This window comes from Chaetodon auriga, chromosome 13, assembly GCF_051107435.1.
Source record: "Chaetodon auriga isolate fChaAug3 chromosome 13, fChaAug3.hap1, whole genome shotgun sequence".
NCBI lineage: Eukaryota > Metazoa > Chordata > Actinopteri > Chaetodontiformes > Chaetodontidae > Chaetodon > Chaetodon auriga.
In genome coordinates this window covers 26,011,007-26,038,224 of record NC_135086.1, presented here as the reverse complement: position 1 = coordinate 26,038,224, position 27,218 = coordinate 26,011,007, and the positions used below count along the sequence as shown (strand labels likewise).

The window sequence follows — 27,218 nt, the reverse complement described above, 5'->3', positions numbered from 1 at the left end:
ACTAAGTTTGTGGTAAAAGGCTTGCACCCATTTGCCACAGTAGATGCCCCTGGTTTTCGGTAGATGAATGTGTTCAATTGTAGGCTAAGTCAGAGAATGTCAAAGTTGCATGTTTTCCTCTAACCAGATGTTTCACTCAGTCATTCCCATTATATTTTCTAGGGAGATGACCAAGATTCTCAACCCTAAGTACGAAGTCCCAAACAGAGACGGTTTCACTAACCACTTGATCCCTGCTTGGTATGCGGTTGAAAAAGGAAATCTGATCTCTGAGCTGAAACATGTGTCGAAGGCAGCCATCACTGCTGATGGACAAGTTTTAGTCAAGATTATTACCTCACAGTAACGCTGCATTATGTCAGGAATGGCCAGGCTCAAGAAAAAGTCCTCAAAACCAAAGCAGTGTACCAAGCACAGACAGGGACAGCTGTAGCAGAGGAGACTGATGAGATCTTGGAGGAGTATGATGTCAGAGAGAAGGCTGTGGCAGCCACTGTTGATAATGTGTCAAAAAATGGATATAGCTGGGAAAAAGCTACAAATTGTCAAGTTTCCATGTTTTGTACACACCCTGAACCTCGGAGCTCAGAAGCTGTACAACTGCACTGCAATTTCCAAATAGGCAGCAAGAATTCGCTCTGTGACTGTATGGATGAAGAGGTCCTACATGACAAAGTGGTCCTTATGGAGAAGCAAGACTTGCTCAGTAAGATAAATACTTTCTTTAGATTGCAGGCAACATAGAAACGTATACATGTAAATTATTAGATCATGATCAAATTAAATTCATAAACTAAGATAAAGAATATTATTTCAGTATTTAAGTTGTGTGTGTGTGTTACCCCTCGGAGCTGCCAAGCACATGCTCCTCCTGGATGTAAAAACCACATGGAATTCTCTATATTTGATGATGAAGAGATTCTGCAAGCAGTTTCCTGCCATCCAGGCTGTAGCCGTACACCCACGGATAAGAAAGTCCGTGGAGAAGGAAAGGTGAGTAATATTGAAAAATAATGATAATGTGGCTTATTTTAAACTTGGACTCATGTTTTGTTTTTGTTTATTTATGCAACAATCTTTTTTGCGTTTTTGTTTTGTTTATATTGTAGACTGGCCAAAATGGGCAATGAGGACTTAAGAAAAGCAGAGGAGTTTGTGCTGCTCATGCAGAAGCATTACACCTCCACACTGGCAGTCTCCAGAGACAAAAGTCCAACCTGTGGTGAGATTTTGGCCATCCTGCAAAAGCTACAGCAACACTACACCGTGCAGGAAGATGACTCAGATGCTTTCACAAGGACCATCAAGGAGAACATTTGGAAAGATCTTTCCAAATGCTACCAGGTACAATTGATGATTTATATATCATAAAAAAGCCAGTTATAAATACTACAGATAGTCATGATGTCACATTTTCCTTTTTTCTCCTTTTTGACATTTAAGGAAGCTGATATCCAGAGATTCCTGGAAGACGCCACCATCTTAGACCCCAGATTTAAATCCAAAGTGGATAAGGATGAAATCTGGGACAGAATCAGGGAAGCAACAATTGCAGCAAACACAGAGGCAGCAGCAGATGAGGTATTTGAATTTGACAATGTCTTTGATTGTAGCACATTTCCATTGTGAGAGTGAGACCTTCCATCTATGGCTCTGTGGTACTAAGATTTATTTGTTTGTTTATTTGTCACTTTCTTCTCAAGCTCCTGGAGCAAGAGACACAGAGGGAGGGGTGCAAAGATGAAGAGGAGGAAGAAGAAGAAGACTATGTAAGTTTAGCTCATTGTGATGATCATTTAGATGTCATGGATTATTGAGTGATTTCTCGCTTAATTTTTTATTATGTCCATTTAATTTCAGGCACCGCCGCCACCAGTAAAGCCAGGAACTCTTTGAAGAGGACAACGAGCTGCAGTCATTCCAACAACGACAGCCCCTTCTCTCCCTGGCCCAGAGAGTGAATCAGGAGATCCAGCTGTACAGAAGCCTGTTTCCCATCCCCTGCAAGGATAACGCCACCCTATGGTGATGGAGCAAGAGAGACTCTGCCCCTGCTGTCAGGACTGGCTGAAAGCTTTCTGTGTGTGCAGGCATCCTCCACCCCGTCTGAGAGGGTGTTCTCCACAGCTGGAGACACCATAAGTCCAGAAAGGTCGCGTATCCTTCCTGAAAAAGCAGATATGCTTATTTTTCTGCAAAAGAATTGTTAATTCTTCATAGTTAATGTTTGCAGAATTGCACAATGCACAGTTCCATTGGACTTGACTTGATTGTATTTGTCACTGGCTGACATTTAAAAAGGAGAATTTTCATTTCTATTAGAAAAATGGTGAACATATTACTGGACATTCTTGTGTAACTGCCACAGAATAATTTATGTTGTATTTTGTTAATTTCTACAGAAAAATTATTATTTTATATTTATTTTCAAAACAAATTATTTTTTCTGGGGACCCCCTGGCACCCCATCGAGGAGCCCTAGGCTGTGGGCCTCTTAAGTAGAGATGGGGAAAACCTGGATGAATCCCGGTTAACCGGATGTTCAACTACGTAATCCATTCAGCCCGGATGTAGCCGTTACAGAGATCCGCCCCCCCAAAAAAAAAAAAATCCGCCCAAAAAAAAAAAAAGCTACAGATCCGCTCACGTAGAGTCCGACGACATTTAATTAATATATTGTTCAACATTCAACAAATGGCACTTAGTCAAGACGAGAGAAATGAAACCGGGAGAGTCTATATATCCCACTTTAGTACTCTCGCCATTCTCCATAAACATGAAGCACGTTGTTGTTGCTCTGTCACGCACACTCACTGACACTTGCTCACACACACACACACAACTCTGTCTCAAGGTACAGCGAGCGCTGACTCCGCCCCGGTTGGCTGGTCAGTCGGGCCGTAAACAATCCCTGAAAATCCGGCTCACCTTAAGTTTCGTTTCTGTTCAGCTGATCCGTATCCGCGTGTTAGATTTCGCGTGGCTGTGACCAACTCTGCATCAGCGAGTGGTTTGCTGCTGCTCAGTTCTCTCAGATCCTCTGTTTGGCTGGCTCGAAATCTCGCACGGGCTTACTGATGACTTGGCCTGGTTTAATGCATAGACTATCATCAAAAACAAGGCAGGCAGGGCTGAGAGACAGACTCAGGGTGAGCCCGTGCGAGATTTCGCGCCGAGACAGATCCAAGAGAGAGCAGCTGCAGCAGCAGCTCCCTGAGGATTGCCGAGTTGGTCACCCACACAAAACGAAACCTAACAGTCGGTACGACCAGCGGGTCGATGGGTGCGACGAATCAGCGAGGATTTGGTTGCTCACAGTACAGAAACGAAACTTAAGGTGAACCGAGGGATACGTTACGGCCCGCCTGACCGTGGATTTGCTGGATCTCGCCAGCAGCCCAGCACAGCAGACTCGAGGAGGAGTCTCTTGCTGACTGTACGAGGCGGGGTTTCGGAACAAGTCTTGACTCTGAGAGAGTTACGTGTGTGTGTGTGAGCAAGTGTCAGTGAGTGTGCGTGACAGAACAACATGCTTCATGCTCCTAGAGAATAGGCACGTTTGCGATGAGATCAACAACTACCCTGCAATAAACGTGATTTGCTCAATCAAGAATAGGCGGGGGAAATGCACTGCAAACAAGGTGGACAGAAATATCTAGCGTGACTTCCAAAGAGTAAAAAAAACAGTGCTCCCTGTATGAAGCAACCAGTAAGCTGTCTCGCGGATATGTGGGCCGTATATGCAATTCGCGTCAGCAAGATAAGTGCCTATCAGAGCAGGTTACTGACGTTGTGGAGGAGGTCCCTTGCCAGCGCAGCGACCTGAAGCTGGCTGTGGGTTTTGCTGCAGAAAATCTGTTCCCGCGATGACTTGACACCATGTGACATGGCTGCGGAGCAGAAGCCACCTCCCAACAACAGCGTCGTGGACACAAATTCTAACCAGCATGCATTAAAATTTCGCAGTGGGCATGCGCCTGCAGCAGCCTGACCGCAATTTGCACAATTTGCAGCGTCCCGAACGAGGCTAATGGCGAGAGTAGCCAACTATGTGGGATATATATATATATATTCTGGTTTCATTTCTCTCGTCTTGACTAAGTGCCATTTGTTGAATATTGAACATGTATATTAATTAAATGTCGTCTGACTCGACGTGGGCCTTTTGCGAGCACAATAAAATAAACAATGTGTTGTCTTACTGTTGCCTGTTCATTTATTGGCACACATCATAGCGTAAGCCCTGCCTTGTTTCTGATGGTTGTCTATCGCTTTTGCAAGCACAATAAAATAAACAACGTGTTGTCTTACTGTTGCCTGTTCATTTATTGGCACACATCATAGCGTAAGCCCTGCCTTGTTTTTGATGGTCGTCTATCGCCTTTGCAAGCACAATAAAATAAACAACGTGTTGTCTTACTGTTGCCTGTTCATTTATTGGCACACATAGCGTCATAATAATAATAATAATGATAATAATAATAATTATTATTATTATTATAAGCGCATATAGCGCCATTTAAAATCACAGTCTGCTTGTGTAGGCCTAGACCAGCAACCAGAATTTCACTGTGATTATTATTTCTAGGCCTAATTAATTACAGTTTAAACTTCTTCTATGTGTTTTGATGAGTAACCCCAGTCCCATATTCAACTAATGGCTTAACTGTTGTTTAGGCCAAGGAAGGCTTATTATTATTATTATTATTATTATTATTATTATTATTATTATTATTATTATTATAGGCTATTATTAGGCCTAATATTGGTGAAGTAGTAGCCTAGTAATAGCAGACTTATTATATAGCATTTTGATATTGCTATAGTATTATTTTAAGAGACTTCTATAGGCCTATCTCTTTGGGTAACTGTTGGCTGAATTTTCTTTGGGTACTCTTAGCGTATTTTAAGGACTGTGTCTCTGTGACCTTTACCCTAGTTAAAGTCTACAACTGTCCTTACATTGAACTCAAGTTGCCATGGTATTTAACTGTTGACCGGCCCATTTGACCTTTTCGGCCAATTAGACACCTGAGAAGGAATACTCCATCCCCACCCCTATCCCCCACTGCAGCTCCTAAACTGCTCAGTCTTGAGGAGAGTTTGAGTTGAGAACACAGGTTAATTTGACGTGGTAATTAGATTGTAAAAGAATGAGTACCAGGAAGAAGAGTGTGGTTTGGAACCATTTTGATCCTGCTAATCCTGGGCAGGCTAAGTGCAAGATGTGCAAGATGTGCAAGAACTTGATTTCCAATCAAGGTGGGAGCACATCAAACATGATGAGACATTTGAAGAACCAGCATCCAACAGCGCTGCTGGCCACCAGCACACAGGCAGAGGCAGAGGGAGACACAGGCCCAGAGGCAGCTGGCACATCTGCTACTACTGACACATCTGGTGGAGAACCAGCTGGAGCATCTTCTGCCCCTGCAACATCAGCACCAGTTAAAAGGCGCCAAAGGCAGGTCACAATGGGGGCCTTCATAAAAAAACCAATGGCACCTCACCAAAGGCAGAAAGTGGATGATGCCCTCATTGCTATGGTAGCAAAGGACTTTCAGCCCTTTTCTATTGTGGAGGATGAGGGGTTTAGGGAGTTCACAGCTGCCCTGGACCCATCATATACCCTTCCAAGCAGGCACACTCTGTCGAGGAAGATGTTGCCTGCTCTGTATGATAAGGTCAGGGCAGAGCTGAAGGCCAACATTGAAAATGCATCAGCTGTGTGTCTGACTACAGATTGCTGGACATCTAGGACCACGACAAGTTATATGTCTGTCACTTGCCATTACATTGGAGAGGATTTCACCTTGAAGAGCAATCTGCTTGATTGTTTCACTCTGACAGAGAGGCACACATCAGAGCAGTTGGCCTTCAAATTAAATGAAGTGGCAGAAGAATGGAGGCTCAAAGATAAAGTTATGGCATGTGTCACGGACAATGCTCAAAATATTAAAAAAGCCGTGAAAGAGGTTCTAAAATGGAACCATGTGAGCTGCTTTGCTCACTGCATCAACCTTGTTGTGAGGCATGCCCTGGACCACAGTATTGACATTTTGTCAATAGTAAGAAAAGCGAAGGCCATGTCGGAATATATCAGGCGCAGCACAGTGGCCAGTGATAAGCTCCGCCAGATGCAGCAAAGCATGGGGCAGCAACAACTGAGGCCAAAAATGGATGTGCTGACAAGGTGGAATTCCACATTCTATATGTTGCAGCGCATGCTTCAAATCAAAGAGCCCCTCATTTCTACGCTGGCCATTTTGAATCCCCAGGAGCCAACATTGTCGCGTGATGAGTGGGAGGCTTTAGAAGAAACATGCACCATCCTGGCACCGTTTGAAGAGGTCACAAGAGAGATGAGCTCAGAGAGGTATGCACCTATCTTTTATCACATGGTGACATCTTATGTTAAACATAATTTGTTTGTTATTAAAATACAACTATTCAACATTATATAATTTGATCTGAATATCATGAATCTGACATGATGAACACATTATATGCAAACTGATCACTGTTTTTTCTTCTTTACTTTAGCTTTGTGACCGCCTCAAAGCCCATCCTTATTGTGAGAGGCCTGCAACGCTTCCTAACCAGCCACCAGAGGAACCCCCTTCGAAGCTCCGCAGCAAATACACTTGTGAAGGCCCTTGCAGTTGAGCTTGGTGACAGATTGGGAGGACTGGAAAAGAACAGTGTGCTAGCCGATGCCACTTTTCTGGATCCCAGATTTAAGAGGCATGGGTTTGTTAACGACCAGTATGCCACTCAGACTATGGCAAGAATAGAGAGGGCAACTCAGGACATGAGCACTCCTCCGCCATCCTCAGCAGTACAGTCAGAGGAGAGTGAGGCTGCAGCCACTGATAGGCCAAGAGAGCCTGTGCCTGTGTTTTGGGCAGACTTCGAGGAGAGGGTGACAACTCTCAGGCCTGATGTACAAAGCCCCAGAGCTGCAGCCTTACTAGAGGTGAAAGGATACGTGTCAGAGCCATTGCTCCCACGTTCCTCTGACCCTCTGCAGTGGTGGAAAGCCAGAGCCCTGGTGTACAAGAACCTGTGTACTGTCATGAAGACCAGGCTCTGCATTGTTGCCACCTCAGTGCCATCAGAGAGGATTTTTTCCAAGACTGGGCTCATTGTTTCGGACAGAAGGAGCCACCTCACCACAGACAAAGTGTCTCAGCTGGCGTTTTTGAATGCAAACCTGAAGAAGACAAGCAAATAGACACTTAGCCCTACTTCTCATGTTAACACTTGTTGCATGGTTACAGTTTTATTTTTGCACTGATTATTGCACTGATATTTTTACATACATTGGCCTAGTAGGCTATATTACTATTTTGTTGTTGCTATCTTGCATATATATTTTTTCCAATTTTGTCCTTTTAGTATTTGTTAATCATTGCACTCTTGCATCTGTGTTTTCTATATTTTCTTGAATATTTTTTATTGTGTATTTTCTACTTTTCCCGTTTTTTGTACTTGTTTTTTTTTTTAACCAAACACATTGTTGCAACAAGCAAGCAACCTATGTGTGCCTGCCATATTCATTGAATATTTATAAGGGCATTGCCATTTGTTTCATTGTTTAGGCCTACTGCTACATTTGTTTAATGTTTTAATGTTTACAGTTTTATTTTTGCTCTGATTATTGCACTGTTTTTTAAGCACATAGGCCTATAAGGCTATATATAGTTATATACTATTTTGTTGTTACTATTCAATTTTGTCATTTTACTATTTGTTAATCATTGCACTCTTTTATCTGTGTTTTCTATATTTTCTTGAATATTTTTTAATGTGTATTTTCTACTTTTCCCGTTTTTGTACTTGTTATTTAACAAAGCACATTGTTGCATCAACAAGCAACCTATGTTTGTCATATTCATTGAAGGGTATTGCCATTTGTTTTATTGTTTAGGCCTACTGCTTTCTTAGTTCACTGCATTCTTTGCTTTTTCTCTTGTGCTCTTATTTAAGCCATTTTTGACATTGTGAGATTTTATTTATACTTTTATTTATAGTTGTACTTTAATTTTTATTTAATATTTTAGTATTCAATAAAAACACGATTTATGGTCCAACTTCGTATACCGTACACTTTTTTTCTAGTTAAGCAAGCACCAGCGAGGGTAGGCCTAATATACTCTCTTTTGCGAGCACGGATCTTTGCCTGGTCAGATCGCATTATGAGTTTTGTTTGTGTCAAGGAAGCGGTTGCCCAAGTCTGTGTAGTGACTCTGTGATTCAGTGGTCAGGGCGGCTCTAGCGAACTCTGCCAACTCCGAGCTTCGAGCTTCTTAAGTTTCGATTCTGTCACGTGACGTGGCGAGCGCAAAGCCAGGCAGCAAGGGTCTTCGATCGACACACTGATTCTGCAATTAGTGTGCACCACTGCGCAGGGAGCCTCTACGCTACAGGCTTGGCCAACTTGGCTTCTTGCATCATTGTACATGGAGTGACAAGGGTAAGTCCATGCCATTTACTTATAGCGGTTGCCCAAGTCTGTGTAGTGACTCTGTGATTCAGTGGTCAGGGTGGCTCTAGCGGATCTGTCAACTCCGAGCTTCGAGCTTCTTAAGTTTCGATTCTGTCACGTGACGTAGCGAGCGCAAAGCAGGCAGCAAGGGTCTTCTTCGACACAGCGTGGATTCTGCAATTAGTGTGCACCTCTGTGCAGGGAGCCTCTACGCTACAGGCTTGGCCAACTTGGCTTCTTGCATCATTGTACATGTAGTGACAAGGGTAAGTCCATGCCATTTACTTATAGGTCTGGAAAGCTCTAACCTGATTCACACCAGATGAATTACAATAGGTGAGCTCACGGAGTTGAGCGGAAACACCCGAGGGGTCTAGCTTGCTAGGCTAGGAAAACTCAGCATTCCCTAGGCTTAGGCTACCACATTTGGGCTGTGCAAATGCAGGGTAAAATGGGTAAAATGGCATTGAATTATTAGGCAAAACTAAATGAATGAACTGGTAGCCAGGCTATAAGCTACTCTTTGATTTATCAAAATGAATTGATTTTCAGTTCACTCCAATTGAAAAGGGAGTTTTTTCCTCACCCCTGTTACCAGTGAGGGCAAATTTATAGTACTGTATAACCTCTTACCACTGTTCTCCTACCCCTTCCCATCACTCTCCCTCCTCTCCCTCCCCCTCCTCCTTTTCTCTCCCTCATCTCCCTCCCTCCCCCTCTTTCTTGATGCTTAGGCTACTCCTACTGGCCATAAGCCACTTATCATGTTTGTTTTGATGTGTATGTTTACCTCCTATAACAATTTTTGCTACTTATGTTTTCCGATGACGCTTATTTCAAACTGTGAAGCACTTTGAGTTGCATTTTTTGTCTGACTTGTGCTATACAAATACAGTTATTATTATTATTATTATATATAAGCTTTATTACAGGCTCTAGGCCCAGGAGTAAGACATACAACATGTACAAATACATAAAAAGAGAGAGAAAAAAAACAACAAACACTGATGCATGAGCACCATTAGTCATGACAGTCTTAAAAGACAGCCATACCAATGTTTCCACAGATATGACTGGTATCTAACAGAGCTGTATCTGGGGCTTGTGAGAATCATTATAATACAATTTTGAGATCTATCCAGGCGACTCATGAACTTAAACATGAAGTTTCTCAAGAGGGCGTGTAAAGTGCTGAGTCCTGAGTCACAGAATAGTTTACTTGCACTGCCACCCCTTGGCTTTTTCAGCAGTATCCTTAGACAGTCATTATAGGCTACATGTAGTTTGCGCAGGGTCTCTTTTTTGTAGCAGACCCATAATGGGGCCGCATACATAGGAGTACAGTAGGCACGAAACAAGTTTACTTTGACAACATCAGAACAATAATGGAATTTTATTATTATTTTTATTATTATTATTATTATTATTATTGTGGCTATTATTATGGCTATTATTATGGCTATTACTATTATTGATTTATCAAAAAAGACGTAATATAGGTACTTAGCAGAAGCTTTTACTTTATTTTTATTTTTTAAATTTTTTTGGTGACTCAAGTGATTCTAGTGATCCGTAATGATTCGACTCCCCTCTTCAGACTGATCCGATCAATCGTAATCCCTCAAAAGATTCTAGTTTATCATCACTACTCTTAAGACCTCACTGTTGGGTTTGTAAGGTCATGTTTCTTCTAAACTAAACAGTAAAGGAATGCACTGTCACTCCAGAGTTTGCAAAATCTTCTTGAAGGTCTTTTGGTGTCAAACAGGGATTTTAATTTGCCTTTCTTTCTTTAAAGCAGTTCTAGCAGGATACACATGAAGTTGGTGGTTATGTACAGTGTGTGCATGTTTACATGTCTACACACATACAGTATGCAGGATTCTATTGATTCTTCTATTCTTCCTTCTTCTTCAGCAGGTGCCATTGGAGTGAATGATTCCCCATCAAGAGATGTTACAGCTTATCTTTAAATACTGCCAGCTGCTGTACCACCTGCGGGGGGAAAGGTAGCAAACGCATCAAGTAGGTGATGCTGAGGTTTGGTAGGAGCAGATTTGGTTATGAGCAAATGTTAAGAATAGCCATTGATACCAATTGCTGTTTCCATTCCACTGTTTTAACCACACTCAGTCTCCTCACAGAATCTCTCTTTTATCGGACAAACATTTAATAACCTTTGAATTAATATTACCAGACAACCCGCCAGCAGGCAAAAATTCTTACATCAGATTCCTGTCTGACATCGTTGGAGCTACATTTAAGGATATGATCCTATCAGCATTTAATTCAATGGCATGTCTTAATACAATAGAGGACTCCTATGCTTCGGTCTCTCCCAAATTGACTACCTAGTTAATGGTGCTACAGGTTCACTGGGACACTTGACACTTGACTTTGTTGCCCCTCTAAAAAAGAAGATAAAAAACAGAGGAGGTTAGCTCTATGATATACCCCCCAAACCCAGAAATTAAAGCAAACTTCAGGAATAGTAGAAAGGAAAGGCGTTCCACCAATTTGAAAGAATTTAATTTCGTCTGGCAAGACAGTCTTAAAACATACAGGAAAAGCCTCTGTAGTGCTCGAGCAGGTATTGCTCTTCACTAGTAGAGGAAAATAAGAACAATCGCAGGTTTCTCTTTAACACTGTAGCCACGCTGACAGAGAGCCATAATTCTGTTGAACCACATATTCCTTTAGCCCTAAGTAGTAAGGACTTCATGAGCTTCTTTAATGGTAAAATTCTGACTATTAGAGACATAATTCATCAGCTCCTGCCGTCAATAGGTACTGTTATGTCTTCAAACACAGAAACAGAAGAAACTGTTTTAGACTGTTTTTTCCTGTCAATCTTCACTATCAAACTAATTTCAATAATTTCGTCATCAAAATTGTCAACCTGTATTTTAGACCCTATCCCAACTAAGCTGCTTAAAGAAGTTTTACCCTTAATTGGCTCTTCTTTATTAGACATGATCAATCTGTCTTTATCAACAGGCTACATACTACAGTCCATTAAAGTAGCTGTAATAAAACCTCTTTTAAAAAACCTGCTCTTGATCCAGGGGGGCTATCGACCTATATCCAACCTCCACATTCTCTCAAAAATTCTTGAAAAAGCAGTTGCTAATCAGCTGTATGATTTTCTACACAACAATAGTTTATTTGAGGATTTCCAGTGAGGATTTAGACTGCAACATAGCACAGAGACAGCGCTGGTTGAAGTTACAAATGACCTTCCAATTGCATCAGACAAAGGACTTGTATCTGCAGTAGACTTGTTAGATCTTAGTGGTGCATTCAACACCACTGACCATGGTATCCTATTGCAGAAACTGGAACACTTCATTGGTATTAAGGGAGCTGCACTAAGCTGATGTAAATCCTACTTTTCAGATCGCTCTCAGTTTGTACACATTAATGATGACTCCTCTGTGCATGCTAAAGCCAGCTACAGAGTTCCAAAGGGTTCTGTGCTTGGACCAATTCCATTCATCTTATATATGCTTCTTTAAGGGAACATTATTCGGAAACACTCAATAAATTGTCATTGCTATCCAGTGATATCCAGCTATATTTATGAATGAAGCCAGAAGAAACTAATCAGTTAACTAGACTACAAGCATATCTTCAGGACATAAAGACCTGGATGACCTGCAATTTTCTGATGCTAAGCTCAGACAAAAATTAATTTTTAGTATTAGGCCCTAAACATCTTAGAAACTCACTTTCTGATGATATAGCCGTTATGGATAGCATTACGCTGGCCTGGCCTGAGTCTGGGAATTATCTTTGATCAGGATATATCCATTGACTCCCATGTAAAACAAATTTCAAGGACTGTCTTTTTAAACCTACGTAACATTGCCAGGCAGATCCTGTCTCAAAATGATGCAGGAAAACTAGTCCATGCATTCATAACTTCCAGGTTGGATTATTGCAATTCCTTACTATCAGGCTACCCAAATTTGTTGCTGAATATTCTTCAGTTGCTCCAGAACGCTGCAGCACATGTTCTGACAAAAACGATGAGAGAGATCATATTTCTCCGTTATTAGCCACTCTGCACTGGCTCCCTGTAAAATTTAGAATACAATTTACAATCCTTCTCCTTTATTCACAAAAGCATAAATGGTCAAGCACCATCTTATTTCAAGAGCTCATAGTACCTTGATACTCGACTAGAACAGTGTTTCCCAACCTCTTTGAGCCACGGCACATATTTTATATTAGAAAAATCACAAGGCATACCACCAAGCAAAAATGTCACAAAATTGACAAATTATTGAAATATAATGAAAATCTAGTCTCAATTTACTCAATTTATTTACTCAGTGTGAAACCTGGGCCAGTTTAGTTGAACACAAAGCTGATATTCTTGCAGGAATTGAAGAAAGACACACAGGAAGATTTCACCTGATTGGTGCTCTAAGCCAGTGGTCCGCAACCTTTTTTGCGCCACAGACCGGTTTCACGTGAAGCAATAATTTGCCGGACCAGCATAGAAGCGAATAAAAACAAATTATCGAAAATACAACTCAATATTACCCTGAATGTAGTTGTAATTAGTGGGAGCCCTGCACTTGTTTTTCTTCAACGAGAAGGCTTCATTGCCTCATTTGTGAGCCTGTCACCACATATTGCGCAGAGTGGGCTTGGTGCATGAGAATCACCTGAAGCGATAAACCCGTATTTTAAGTAGGACTGCTGATACTGTCTCTTACATGCAGCTTTCTTTTTCTTGGAGGATGTAGGTTCTTCTTCTTCTGTCTCATCATTTGGCCTTTTCCCCTTCGGAAGAAGCTCTCCAAAGACGTCTGTTTTTTACTAATTTTTGCTAGCTTGTGGGCTTACTTTTTTACTAGCGTATCACATGACCGAGACAAGCAGTTTGACAAGTGTACAGAGGCACAGGCAATCTGATGATCAATAAAATATTTTTTGTTCAGTCTCTCTGTGCGGCCCAGCACCAAATGGCCCACGGACTGGTACCGGTCCGTGGCCCAGTAGGGGACCGCTGCTCTAACCCTTAGAGCATCAATTAGTTGACACTGGATAATCTTCCACAGCACACCTGATGGTTTCTCACGGCACACTTATGTGCCGCAGCACAGTGGTTTGGAAACACTGCACTAGAACACCATGTTCCCAGAATGCAGGCTTACTTTTGGTTCCTAAAGTCTCCAAAAGCAGAATGGGAGCCAGAGCCTTTAGCTATCAAGCTCCTCTCCTGTGGAGCCATTTTCCAGTCTTTGTCCGGGAGGCTGACATTGTACATTTAAGGGTAGGCTTAAAAATTTTCCTTTTAGATAAAGCTTACAGTTAGAGCTGGCTCAGGCTTGCCTTGGACCAGCCCTTAGTTATGCTGCTATAGGACTAGACTATCGTGGGACTTCCAAAGATACACCAAGCTCCTCCGTTTTTCTCTCCCTCTCCTTCTGCATGCTTTCATGTCCTACCAAGGCATGCAACTAACTTAGCTTCTTCCCCGGAGTCTTAGGGCTTTGTTGTCTCGCAGGTTCCCATGGATCGTGGCTGAATCTGGATTGTGGATTATAGCTACCACTGCCCTGCCTGACATCCACTGCAACTGCTACTAACTCCGCTATCTGCAGCTTTAAGGTGTGTGTGAATGTGTGTATGCCTGTAAAGGCATGTGGACGTGTATGTGTGTGGGTTAGTACCTTGATGGTGTCCAGTGGACAGTCCAGGACAGAGACAGTCCTCATGACCAATTTGCTTAGTCTTTTTCTATCCCTCTCAGAGCTTCCACAGTCTCTGCAGACAACAGCATAGAAGACTGCAAATGCAACCACAGTGTCATAAAATGTTCTTAACAGTTTCCTGCACACTCCTCAGTCTTCTTAGCAGATGGGATCGATTTTGGACCTTCTTGCACAGAATATCTGTGTTGTTGGTCTAGTCTGGTTTGTTGTAGAGGTGAACACCCAGGTATGTGTGCTCGCCCACAATGTCCATGTTCAATCCCTAGATATTCACTGGTGTTGTCTGTGGCACCATTTGGTGAAGTTGGTGATGGCCTCCTTGTATTCCAGTTCGTTCCCCTGTGATACATGTCCAACAATGGCTCTACTATCACAGAACTTCTGGAGGTACTAGCTGTCTGTTTTGAGTCTAAAGTCTGATGTGTACAGGGTGAAGAAGAAAGAACAGGGCACTGTACCATGTGGAGTCCCCGTAAGTGAATTACCACATTAGACACACAGCCGTGAAGCCTCACATACAGTCTGCTGGTGAGGTAGTTGATGGTCCACGGAACCAGGTGGCAGTCTTTTCCAACTCCTTCCAGCTTTCCCTTGATCAGTGATAGCTGAATTATGTTGAAAGCTCTAGAGGAGTCAAAAAACATGGCTCTCACAGTGCTCCTAGTGTTCTCCAGGTGCGAAAGAGATGACTATGTATCAGAGGAGGTTGAGTATGATCCTCTCCATGTTCTTAATCAGGTGAAAAGTTAAGGCAACCGGTATGAAGTGGCTGGGCTCTCTGGGGTGCACAGTCTTTGGAACTGGAACCACACAGGAAGTTCAGGGGATAGAATCAAATGTGCTGAAAAACAGATTCAGCACATTTGTCCAGCCCCGATCTCCAGATCCTGCCCCCCCCCCCACTGTCTTTATTGTAGCCAGAAATTGTTTTCAGGCCTCTCCAGACCTCTCGTGCATTGTTCCCCTGTAGGGTACTACTCCAGCCCCCTCTGCACCCTCCTCAATTTATTTTGGCCCCAGATTTAAAAACTATCTTCTTCAGTTCTGGGGACACCCAGGATTTGTTATTCGGGAAACCTTCCTGGTAGGCACAGTGTTTTTGATACAAAAGTTTACGTTGTCCGTGATGCATGAGTTAAAACTGTCAATATTCTCCCCGTGTGGACTTCACAGCACTTCCCAGTCGGTGGTATCAAAGCAGTCCCTGCATGCCATACTGGTCTCCTCAGACCATCTTCTCATAAAACGTTTGATTACCTGTGGTGTGATTTATCATAGGTATGTGCATGACCATCTTGCTCCTTATTCTGTTTTGCCTCCGGGTCAGTAACCGGAAAGAAAACATACACAACGATGGAGTATACGCATCCTCCGTGGGAGTTTATTGAGTTTTATTTTGGTATGGGCCTCACATATAAAGACATTAAATCAGCTCTTGGTTGTAGACACGGCTCTGATATAAGTGAGAGCCATAAACCTTTGTGAGATTCTTCATCTGCATGACATCTTCTTTTGGGACCTCTCTTGAGAGCAGGAACCGCTCCAAATTGTCCTCCATAACGCTGACTCCCACGGGTGATGTTGGGAGCTCCATCGTTGTGTAGCTTCTGGTTCTACGCAGTTCACTTTGCGAGATCTCGCAAAAAAAAAAAAATGATGAACCTTTGCAAGATCTCATTTTTAATGCATTTGCAAACATAAAAAAAAAAACCTTTTCACTTTGTCATTATGGGGTATTGTGTGTTGACTGATGAGACAAAAAAAAGGAATTTAATCCATTTTGGAAACAGACTGTAACATGACAAAATGTGGGAAAGTGACGGGGTGTTAATACTTTCAGAATGCACTGTATATACACACACCATATGTACACACACATCAGTGTTATTTACGCTTTTATATGTCTGAATGTGGATTTATTTTTCTTTGTGTGTATGTACGTGTATGTTTGTGTGCGTGTGTGTGTGTGTGTGTGTGTGTGTGCGCCTTTTATGAGAATAGGTGAACACTTATTTATGTATGCTGACATGTGTCTCAGGGTGGGTCCTGACTTGTCCTGTATCTGACTGAGATTCCGAGGATATGCTAAGGTACCTACTTGTCAATCACAAGAATGTTATACCGTAAAGCATACCCTGCTTTGTCGTCTATTTCACTCTAAATGGGACCATAATTTACAAAATGAATATCATACTTTATTGAAGACTTCAACCTAGAGATTGAGGACATAAACTCATTCGGAAAATGTTTACAGATGTAATAAATCAAATGACAATGGTCATTTTCTCATAAGCTTCTATACAATTGCATTTTTAGATCCTGTAAAGCTTCTATACAATTGCATTTTAGGTCCTGTAAAAGTTTGCACCACTGTTGCATTCGTTCCACTCGTGGTCAAAGTGGACAGTGATGTTAAAAATTTCTCTCTCTGAAAAAAATAGGTGCCTGTGTGACTGGCTAGTCAACCATTGTACCACTTCAGAAAGTGCATCCTCATCCCCAGCAGTTCCATCTTGAAAGTTTTTTTTTTTTTTGTTATAGGTGATGCAAGTACACAGCAGGTGAATGACAGGGACAACAGAAAAGGACAGGTGTAAGAGACAATAGGCAAGATAGACAAACATACAGACATAATGGCAAGTCTGTTAAATGTATGTTGAGTGTTGAGGGTGTTGAAAGGCAGTGTGTGTGTGTGTGTGTGTGTGTGTGTGTGTGTGTGTGTGTGTGTGTGTGCGTGTGTGCGCGCGCGCACACACGTGCTGGTGAAGTTGCAAAGGGGAATATGAGAGAAGGTGGAGCAAGCATGAGGGACAGAGAAAAGGATATAAATAAGTTAAGCTAGATGAAATAAGCGAGAGAAAATAAATAAATAAATAAATACTTAAATAATAATAATAAGTAACAATAATAATAATAAACATAAAGGAGACGTAAATAAGTAAATAAATAAATAAATAAACCCTCTCCTTTACCCCCTCTCCCTTTCTCTCCCCCCCCCCCCCTTTCTCTTCCTCCACTCGCCTCTTTAAATTTGTTTTAATAAATTATTACTTGAGTTAAATTGCAGAGGTTTGTCTTCCCTCAGTCGCCCCCAGACCCTGGGGAGGAGGCCGACTTTCGGGTAACACCATCTGCTGCTCCTTCACCCATGCAGAACAACCCCCAGGCCCAATGGGAGTGGGTGTTCGTGGGGTGGATGTGTGTTATTCATTTTTTTTTTAGATATTACCCCCTCTTTTTAGCGTGGAGGCATTGGGCAAGGGTAAGGAAGCTAGAGGGGGGAGGATCAAGGGAGAGAGAGAAATCATAGGGATTAATAAAATCTTATGATTAAAGTAATATTAATGATGAAATTATAATAACAAAAAATCAAAACAAAAAAAGAGGGAAACAAAACTAGTGATTGGGTGTAATAATTTGAACTGATGTAGGTATCGGGTATGTTGCTGATGTTATGTATAGTTTGTGGTGTGTTTATTTGTCGCACATATTATAAATGGTGGCATAATATAGCATGGTTTATTAATAGAGATAGTGCTTGTAATGATAGTAATAACAATATCAAGATTATTAATAATTTATAATAATAATAGTATCAGTAACAGGGATAATGATAATGATAAATGTATTCATTAATTGTATTTTTTGTAATATTATCAATGACAATAGAGAGTTATTATTATCATTACACTGCCAGCTTCAACACCATCAACAAGTCATTGTAACCATATATAGAAATATTATTTAAAAGATAATAATTTTACCATATAAGATCGGATTATAATAATAATAGCAATACTAAGTAACAAAATTATAATGACAGTGGTAATATTATTAAACTGAAATGACATTAGGAGTGGTGATAGTGGGGGCAACAGCGCAATTAATTAGGGTGATGATAATAATGATAACAATAATGGCAGTTGTAATAATGCAGGTTTTGTTGCGGTAGGCGGTGACAATATTGGTATTAATACTGATAATTAATTAATTATTAGTAACAATAATAACAACAATAACAATAATTATAGTAATAATAATAAAATTGATGGTGACCATGATGATGATGACGATAATAATAATGATAGTGATGACAATAATAACAGTAATGATAATGACATCATTGATCAAGATAGTAATGACATTATTCTCAATATTAATTGTATTAATGGTAGTAGTAAATGTGAAAATAGGGCCAATATATGAATAGAAGTTAATATTGTGATTTATTCTATGTTATTGTTTATTTGTCTGTTTTGTCACCCTTCCCTCTAATCTATCCCGTATGTGTATATATATATATACACACACACACATATATATCTATATACACAATCAGAAATATGTATGCACAATACATTTATTTTTACAAACATACACACTTACACATAAATGCACACACACACACACACGAACACACACACTCAGCCATCATCACCATCTTTATAATTAATCATCTTTTATATACATATATATATATATATATATATATATATACACACACACACACACATCCATCATCAACATTCTTTTAATTTAATAGGTGTATTTACATATATATACACATACACACATAATCATCTATCATCACCGTTTTTTATAATTGAATGGATATATATGTATAGCCATCTGAAAGTTGATGAAATACTTCAAGACCCTTTCCCTCCTTTCCTCCAGTGGTTATGTTTGTAGGTAGGTGGGATTGGTTCACAGGCAAATAAACATACATATATGTATGTATCCAAGTGGGAAAAAAAGAGATATAATGGAAGAAAAATCAATAAATTAAGGAAAGAAAAAAAGGGGGATATATATATATAAAATACACACACACACACACACACACACACACACACACACACACACACAATGATGAGGCTGACGTTTAGGTATAGGGTCAGGATTGTAAAAAGTTAATGAGTGGTGACCAGATCGAGAGGGGTTCTATTGCAGTGTATTGAATGGGGGTGGATAAGTATTCTGTGGAGATGTGATCCATAAGTAAATTTTTCCATTGTGCGATGTTTGTGTTGTCTTTTGATTTCCAGTTCATAAGGATAGTTTTCTTGGCGATAGTTAGTGAAGCGAGGAGTATTATATTATTTGATCTGTTCAGGTTGGTTGTTGATGTGTTGCCTAGTAAACAGAGTGGGGGGGGGGGGGATAAAGGAATGTGGTACCCCAAGAAAGCAGAGAGTGATTCAGTGACTTTTTTCCAAAATTGTTGGATAGGTATGCAGTGCCATATTGCATGATGTAATTGTCTGGTTTGTTTTGAGTGCAGTTGGTACAACTTTCTGAAGTGAATCCCATTTTAAACATTTTCTGCCCAGTGATGTGAGTTCTGTGGAGTATTTTGTATTGTATTAGTTGTAGATTTGCGTTTTTTGACATGATGTAAATGTTTTTGTAAATTTGGTTCCAGAAGTCAGGATCAGACGCAAGAGATAGGTCTTTTTCCCATTTTGCTGATGGTATGGATAGTGTTGTGTGAGATTGTAAAATTCTTCTGTATATTTTGGAGAGGAGTTTTCTTGTAGAACTGATGTTAACTAATTTTGAGCTAAAGTGGGGAGGTCAAGATTGATTGTTGTAGAGTTATGTGTGCTTTGGATCGATGATTTGAGTTGCAGATATTCTAGAAATTGTTCACTTCTGATTCCGTACTCCTGGACCAGTTGGGGAAATGAGATAAGAGTATTATTTTGAAATACGTATTGCAAGTGTGTGATCCCTTTGTCTGACCAAGAGCGGCAATTAAGTGTTTTTTTTGTTACTTAAAAAGTCGGGATTGTTCCAGATCGGAGAGAATTTAGACAGTGTCAAAGTAGAATGATTTATTTTATGGAATTTCCAACAGGCTGTCAGAGTTGCCACTATTGTTATTGATCTGAAACAAGTGTGGTGTTTTACTGACTGGTTGAAGAATGGTAAATCTGAGATCACAATTTCCTTGCAGATTGTCTGTTCTATGTCTAACCATGTGATATCTGATTGTTGGGGGTGACTCCATTTAAATATGTACTGCAGTTGATTCGTCAGAGAGTAATGGTAAAAATTTGGTGCTGCCAGTCCCCCTTGTAATTTGGGTTTTTGTAAGGTTGCCAGTTTTATTCTTGGTGTTTTATTTTTCCAATAAAATTTTGAAATTATTGAGTCTAGTGATTTGAACCAGGAGGGGGTTGGTTGGGTTGCGATCATAGTGAAAAGGTAATATATTTTGGGGAGTATTGACATCTTTACTGTTGCTATTTTGCCTATTAGATTGAGTGGTAGGTTCATCCAACGATTAAGGTTGTCAGTTATTGTTTTAAGAAGGGGGAGAGGGGAGATATTGAGATCAAACAGCTCTGACAGCTTGGTGGAAATATTAATACCCAAATATGTGATGTGATTTGTGCGTAATGGGATAGGTGAAATATGGGCTGCCACATCCCAACTGTTTGGGTGTAGTGGGAGGATGGATGATTTCAGCCAGTTAATGGAGTAATGAGAAATGATGGGGTATTCTTCAATGAGTTTGACTGTTTCTTGTAGTGATGTGTGTGGGTTTTGCAGGAAAAGCAGAATGTCATCAGCATAAAGACTAATTTTATGATGTGCGTTTGGTGTTTGAATACCTGTGATTTTGGTGTTTTGGCAGATGGCTGCAGCAAGTGGTTCATTGAAAATGGTGAATAGAAAGGGTGAGAGTGGGCATCCTTGCCTGGTCCCCCTGTGTAGAGTGAAGCGTTGTGACGTTAACCCATTGGTGATTACAGTTGCTGATGGTGCAGTGTATATGATTTTAATCCAGTTAATAAATGATTCCCCAAAGCCAAATTTTTGTAGTGTGGAAATGAGAAATGTCCAGTTGACTCTGTCGAAGGCTTTTTCTGCATCTAATGTAGCAATGATGTCTACGTGTGTTACTGGATGAATTTCTCCCCTTAATGAAACCAGTCTGATCTGGGTGGATTATGGATGGAATGATTTTTTCTATTCGGTGGTCGAGTGCTTTAGTGATGATTTTGGTGTCAACATTGAGGAGAGAGATTGGGCGTTAACTAGCTGGTTGTGTTGGGTCTTTATTGGGTTTTAGAAGAAGAGAAATTGTGGTTATGTTCAAGTTTGGCAGTATTTTTGAATTTTGTTTTATTTCTGTTATGAGTCTGTTGAAGAGTGGTGCTAAAATGGACCAGAAGTGTTTATAGAACTCAGCAGGGAAGCCATCGGGTCCTGGAGATTTATTGTTGGGCATGAGATTGTATCTGTCCTTCCCTGTTGAGTTGTGGTAGATTGATATTGTTAAGAAATGACTCAATGTCTTCTTGGCTTGTTGTTTTTTCTGATGATTATAGGTTTGCATAAAAATTTCTAAAATGTCATTTATTTGTTCGGGTGATTGTATTGGCTTCCCTTCTGAGCCCCTGATGATGGAGATTATTGTTTTTTCTTTGTTTTGTTTAATTAGATTTGCCAGGTACTTGCCAGATTTGTTGTTATGGTGAAAATGCTCTTGTCGGAGTCTGTGTGTGAGAAATTGGGTTGTTTTGTTTATGATTTCAATTTAAATTTGTACTTTAATTCATTCTGTGTTTCTTCTGTTGGGTTACTTGAGTTGATGTTTTCTAATTGTACGATTTTATGTTCTAGTTCAGAAAATGAAATGATTATGCCTCTAAGAACTGCTTTACCTGTTTCCCATAAAATAGACGGAGATGACTTTGGGGAATCATTCAGTTCTATTCAGTTTTATTGTTTCTGTTGAATGCCAGATTCGTTTGTTGTGTGATGTGGTACTTCTGTCTACTGATGGGTTAATGACTGTGTTGAAATCAGCTCCTATTATGATTGGGCAGTTAGAGTAGTTGGAGATGGATGAAAAAAGTTTTGAAAAAAAGAAGGGTTGTCAGTATTTGGACCGTAGACATTGCCTATTGTGACTGGGTTATTGTCCATTGAAATGTTGATAAAATGTCCTTCTGGATCTGTAATGGTGGAATTATGGGAAAAAGAGACATTCTTGTTTATTAGAATAGATACCCCTCTTTGTTTTGAGTTATAGTGAGCTGAGAATGTATGAGTGAATTGTGATGATTTCAGTTTGTCATGGTCTAATTTGGAAAGATTGGTTTTCATGAAGTAAACATATGTCTGCTTGTATTTTAGCCAGGTGATTCAATATATTGATTTTTTTCCCCTGTGAACCAATCCCTCGGATGTTCCATGTTAGGAATTTAAGTTTTGGCATTTTAGAGTGTGTGATATGGATAGAATGGATTGGATATTACTGTTGATGTGTGTGTGTGTGTATGTGTGCGTGCGCCGCATTTGTGTCTGATGTACCTGCCAAAAAGAACACAACACCATAGCAAAACACATGTAACAAATATGTCAAAACATTGAAGAGAACAACAACAAAAAACCCTCTGTGTATGTGTGCAGGGGAATGTGAGTGCATGCGCATGTGTGTGTATGCGCGCGTGAGAGTGTGGGCGTGTGCAGGGCATGTGTGTGTGGGGGAGAGAGAGAGCGGGAGAGCAGCAGAGCATTTGCAGAAGGGGTTGGGGGGTGTTTAGAAGAGCCAGGGGGTAATGTCCCTGTCACGGTATAACTGTCCATCAATGTAAAGTTTGTCCACAGTGATGAATGCTTTTTTCCTTGCTGTATCATTTTTTTCCGGATGGGGTGAAGTTGATTACGGCGTTGCATGATTTCTCTTGGGAATTGATCGTTCAGTCCGAAGTCCGTTCCTTTTAGCTGTCTGCCCTGATGTTGAACTTCTTGTTTTTGCTTGAAGTGTTCAAATTTGGCGACAACTGGATGGGGACGGTTGTTGGTGGTTTTTCTCTGACCCATACGGTGAATGCGGTGGAAGGTGATGTGATGTGACAGTTTTGGTGGGTAGTTCAAGCTGATGAATCATGAAGTCCTTGACTGATTTTTTCCGGGTCGTCTGATGAATGTTCGGGAATACCAGTAAAAACCAGATTGTCCCTCATGCTGCGTGATTGTAAGTCCAGGCTGGTTTCTTTCATTGTTTTGTGTTCGGCAGTGAGAGATGAGTTGAGTGGTAAATGTGTTGACAGAGTGTTGCAGCGATTTGTTTTCCTGTGCGAGCGTGTCAATTTGGTCCTGACTGAATTCGAGGCTTTGGCGGAGTACTTGAAATTCACAGTGTAGAACTTCAATTGGAGCGATTCTGTTGTCGAGTGCGGAGAGATTGTGTTCGATGGAGAGGAAAATGTCGCTTACCTCTGTGCAGCATGGTGGTTTCGGGGATGTGGATGGTGGTGTACCTGCACTGGATAGTGAAGACGGACGGGATCTTTTCTTGTCGTTGCTTGGGGTGGAGGTGGATTGGCCGTGTTTTGTTGTTGTTTTGTTGTCCATGTTTACTGTGCAGAGTCTGCTGAAGCAATTGTCAATGTACTGTTCTAGGTAATCCAGGTCCCTTGGCGATATAATCTAATGGAGGGTGGGGAAAAAAAAATAGTGCAGACTGACTAGTGCTGCACTAGTTTGAACAGCTCAGCGTGCTCTCTCCCTGCTCAGCGTCTGCTCTCTCCGCTCTTCCATCTTGAAAGTTAACAGATGATTTAATTAAAAGGCTTCAAATGTTTTCAGTATTTCATTATTTCAAGCAATTTGTTGAAGTGGGTAACAAGTAGTAGTACTATTGCTGTACTAGTAGCATCAGCAGAACTAATACTATAATGACAGCAGTAGCTGGAACAGTAGTACTGGAAGTAGTAGGCACTGATAGGCTAAACTGTCCTAAAGCATAGCAATGCAAAATTTAGTTGGAAGAACAAAGAATAAGAGTGTATACTGTATTTCCTCAAATAAAAAATGGTAGTCAAATACAAGCCAGGTCTCAAGTAATGGCCAGGGGCATGGTCAACAGGAGCAAAAAAGAAATGGGTCCCTAATCGAAGACAGGGGAAGAAACAAGGGTGGATAAACTCCTGCTGACTATCATAGTATGTGCATGCAAACTGCATAATGTTTATTTCCAATGCTTAGAATATGATTATGCTATTTTCAACACCTTGTTGTTCTAGATTAATCATCTAAAGTGTTAGTGTCTGATTTCATTCACTATGGGTGTATGAGTGTGTCTCAACCAAACTGTATTTTGTAGTAACATACAAGTGCCACAAGATGGCAGTAGCCACATTGTGCTATGCAGAATCCTTGTCTGAATTATTTTTCCAAAATACATAACTGCAAATGTTTCACTGTGATAACTGCCTTGTTAAGAAATGGTTTGCATTCACTGAAATGCTACAAGGATTTTAGTTTGAAACAGATACAGGAAGCGCTGAGTTTGTGTCAGTGTAAAGCAGTAACTTTGCCAAGGCAACCAGGAACAGATCGGAACACCGTTTTGTCCTAAAATATGGCCAATTATACTTATCACAGAGAGGGAATAAGAAATAAAAGCCTCTCGAATAAAATCCTGCTCCAGACAAAGGCCTATTACTGTCTTCAATTTATGTAAATAAAGGCAGCAGTCTGAAATCCAAATCCAAGGACTTACAGTGTTACACTGTACTCTATTTATTCTTCATATAAATGAGTTTCAACAAAGACAGATGTCTCTTCCAGTTTCTGCTAATGATGTAAACAACACTGACCCTCAAGCTCTTGCAGGAAATCCTGGAAGTTACTTAGGATATGTGCCTCTCTTGAATGCTTCTGTATACCACTTTCATTCATCACTGGGGCCAAGTGCAACACAATGTAATATGAGTCCACCTGAAAACACATCAAGGAAAAGGAAGAATATGACTTGACAACTGTATGATTTTGGTCAAGAATTTCACATGAATCACAGTCATTTTTTTTCCTTTAAAACATAATTTCAGCTGCAATTTGTGCTCAAGCCTATTTAGAGCACACAGAGGAACTAATGTGCATCTGGCTCAGGAGATCATGGGAGATACCTTATCACCATCTCCACTTTTTAGGCTGTAAAGTTGTAGTCCCTCACAAACTTGCAGCTGAATGCAGAAAAATTGCTCTTCATATACAGTGTTTCCTCTACATTCATTTAGGAGTGGCGGGCCACCATTCCTAAATCGTAGCTGCCACTCCTTCAAATTTCTACATTTATTTATTTATTATTTCTTTATTGTCGCAAATACACCACCGCCGCGTGTCTCCAGCTTCACAGCAGAGTCTGACGTTAATTACTCGCGAGAGTGCGGCCTTGAAAGTGACATCACGTCAAGCACCCAGGCACCAGGTCAGACAGTCAGAGGAGTACCGTCTTGGAAAGAAGGGCAGCGACTTACCGGAGAAAAGGTAGACTTATTAGTTAAGTTAAACAGACATTCGCAAAATATTGATAGCCAGGTAACATTATGTAACATATCGGTAGCTTAAGTTAATTGGGCCCGGAGCCAACTCACGCTACATTTGCAATTAGGGAAAACGCATATGTTTTCATGCGGTTTGGCCTCTCGTTTACAGGCAAACAGAGATTTTTTTCATGGAAAACGACCATCTTTAAAAACTCCGGCAAGTGGAGATTTCTGAAAACGCCAGTTATGTGTTGGCGTGTAAACAGTGTTAAACGGCGTTTTAGGTTTCGAAACGTCACAACATGTGACTGAAAATACTTAACGTCATGTGAGCGACCACTGTTTACACTCGCGCCCATAGGTTTGGCATAGTTATGATGGCGCTCGACGGTGTATTTATCCGGGTTTGTGTAAACGACAACGTTTTTGAAAACGATGTTATTTTTGAAAATGTGGGGGCTAAAATATCCATTTTCCAAAATACCCTGCTACGTGTAAATGTAGCTTCAGTGTCGCTAACATGAGTAAACTAATTGATAGCATTAAGCTAATATCTACACGCCATGATGTAACTGCTGACTGCATTTTCAGATGAGCTTGTTCAAATATTTCTGAAGAGAAAGACAGCTGATGAAGATGACGCTAGTCAGGTATCATTAGCCTTTTACTGAGTCATAAATGATGATGGTTAGGTAAAAAATTGTGTCCACACTTGTAATCAGAGTGATGTGAGTGTAAATTATCCAACGTTAATGTTTTATGTAATTGTATAATACAAGTAACATTGGACAGGGAGGAGCAGTGGAACAAAGTGAAGGAGAGCAGAGTACAGCAGGGGGAGAGCCGAGTGAAGGAGCAGGACAGCAAAGTGATGGTGCAGCCTCTGAGCCTAAGAGCTTTTCCATAAAAAACCCAGAAAAATTAATTGTTCTGAGCCTGGGTGCAAACTTTGCCACTGATTCTACAGCCCCATCAAGAAATTATTATTTATTGTTTTTATTTATTTAATTTTATTGTTTTATTATTTTATTTTTTTTTATTTTTCATTTTTACATTCAGCCTATAAAAAGCAATTTTCAACTGGCCATTCAATAAATAGGTTGTAAAAGTAAAATCTGCAGTCAAGTGTCATTTGTTTACGCCACCATGGCTCCCCGGAAAGAGCCTGCCCCCGCTGCTGAAAAAAAATGCTAGAGGAAACACTGATATATAGGCTTGGGCGGTATCTAAATTTTGATACCGTCAAACTTCCTCCACATTTTACCGTGGTTTACGGTATTACCGTGACTAATTAAAAATTATGATGTAAGCCTCAGGTGGCATTCCCAAACTGTGAGTTGGGCGGTATCCAAATTTTGATACCGTCAAACCTTCCCCACATTCTCCCGGGGTATGCGGTATAACTGTGACTAACTTTGCAGGGCAACATGACATGCACGCGGTTCAGACAGTCAATGCTCACACCAATCCTAACTTGTAGCAGACAAGAATGACGGGGAGAAACTCAGCTAAAAGCCTCTACCAAGCATTGCCACCCAAATGAAACATAATTCATACCCAAAGAAATTATATGCCCATGTAACAAAAACACGAAAATATCGCACGTCAAAGTTGCTGCCTCTGCTGATTTCACCACTTCACGCAAACCACACAAGCCCGGTACTATATGAAAGCAGAGAGTCTGCTGATCACGAAGATGTGTGCCTTCTCACT

General features: G+C 40.6%; 1 protein-coding gene across 20 annotated transcripts in view; it reads right to left on the bottom strand.

Moving 5' to 3' along the window:
- The window catches only part of lrch1 (leucine-rich repeats and calponin homology (CH) domain containing 1), a 210,005-nt gene that overhangs the window by 155,543 nt on the left and 27,244 nt on the right, over positions 1 to 27,218 (bottom strand). For 4 of the 20 annotated variants that reach the window (XM_076747019.1, XM_076747029.1, XM_076747032.1 and 1 more), the window contains exon 2: positions 24,837 to 24,957. The exons of the other annotated variants lie outside the window; for them this stretch is intronic. In XM_076747019.1, coding sequence (XP_076603134.1) covers positions 24,837 to 24,918 — 82 coding nt within the window. In that variant the 5' untranslated portion in view covers positions 24,919 to 24,957. The remainder of the gene's footprint in view (positions 1 to 24,836; positions 24,958 to 27,218) is intronic. 20 annotated transcript variants of the gene reach the window in all.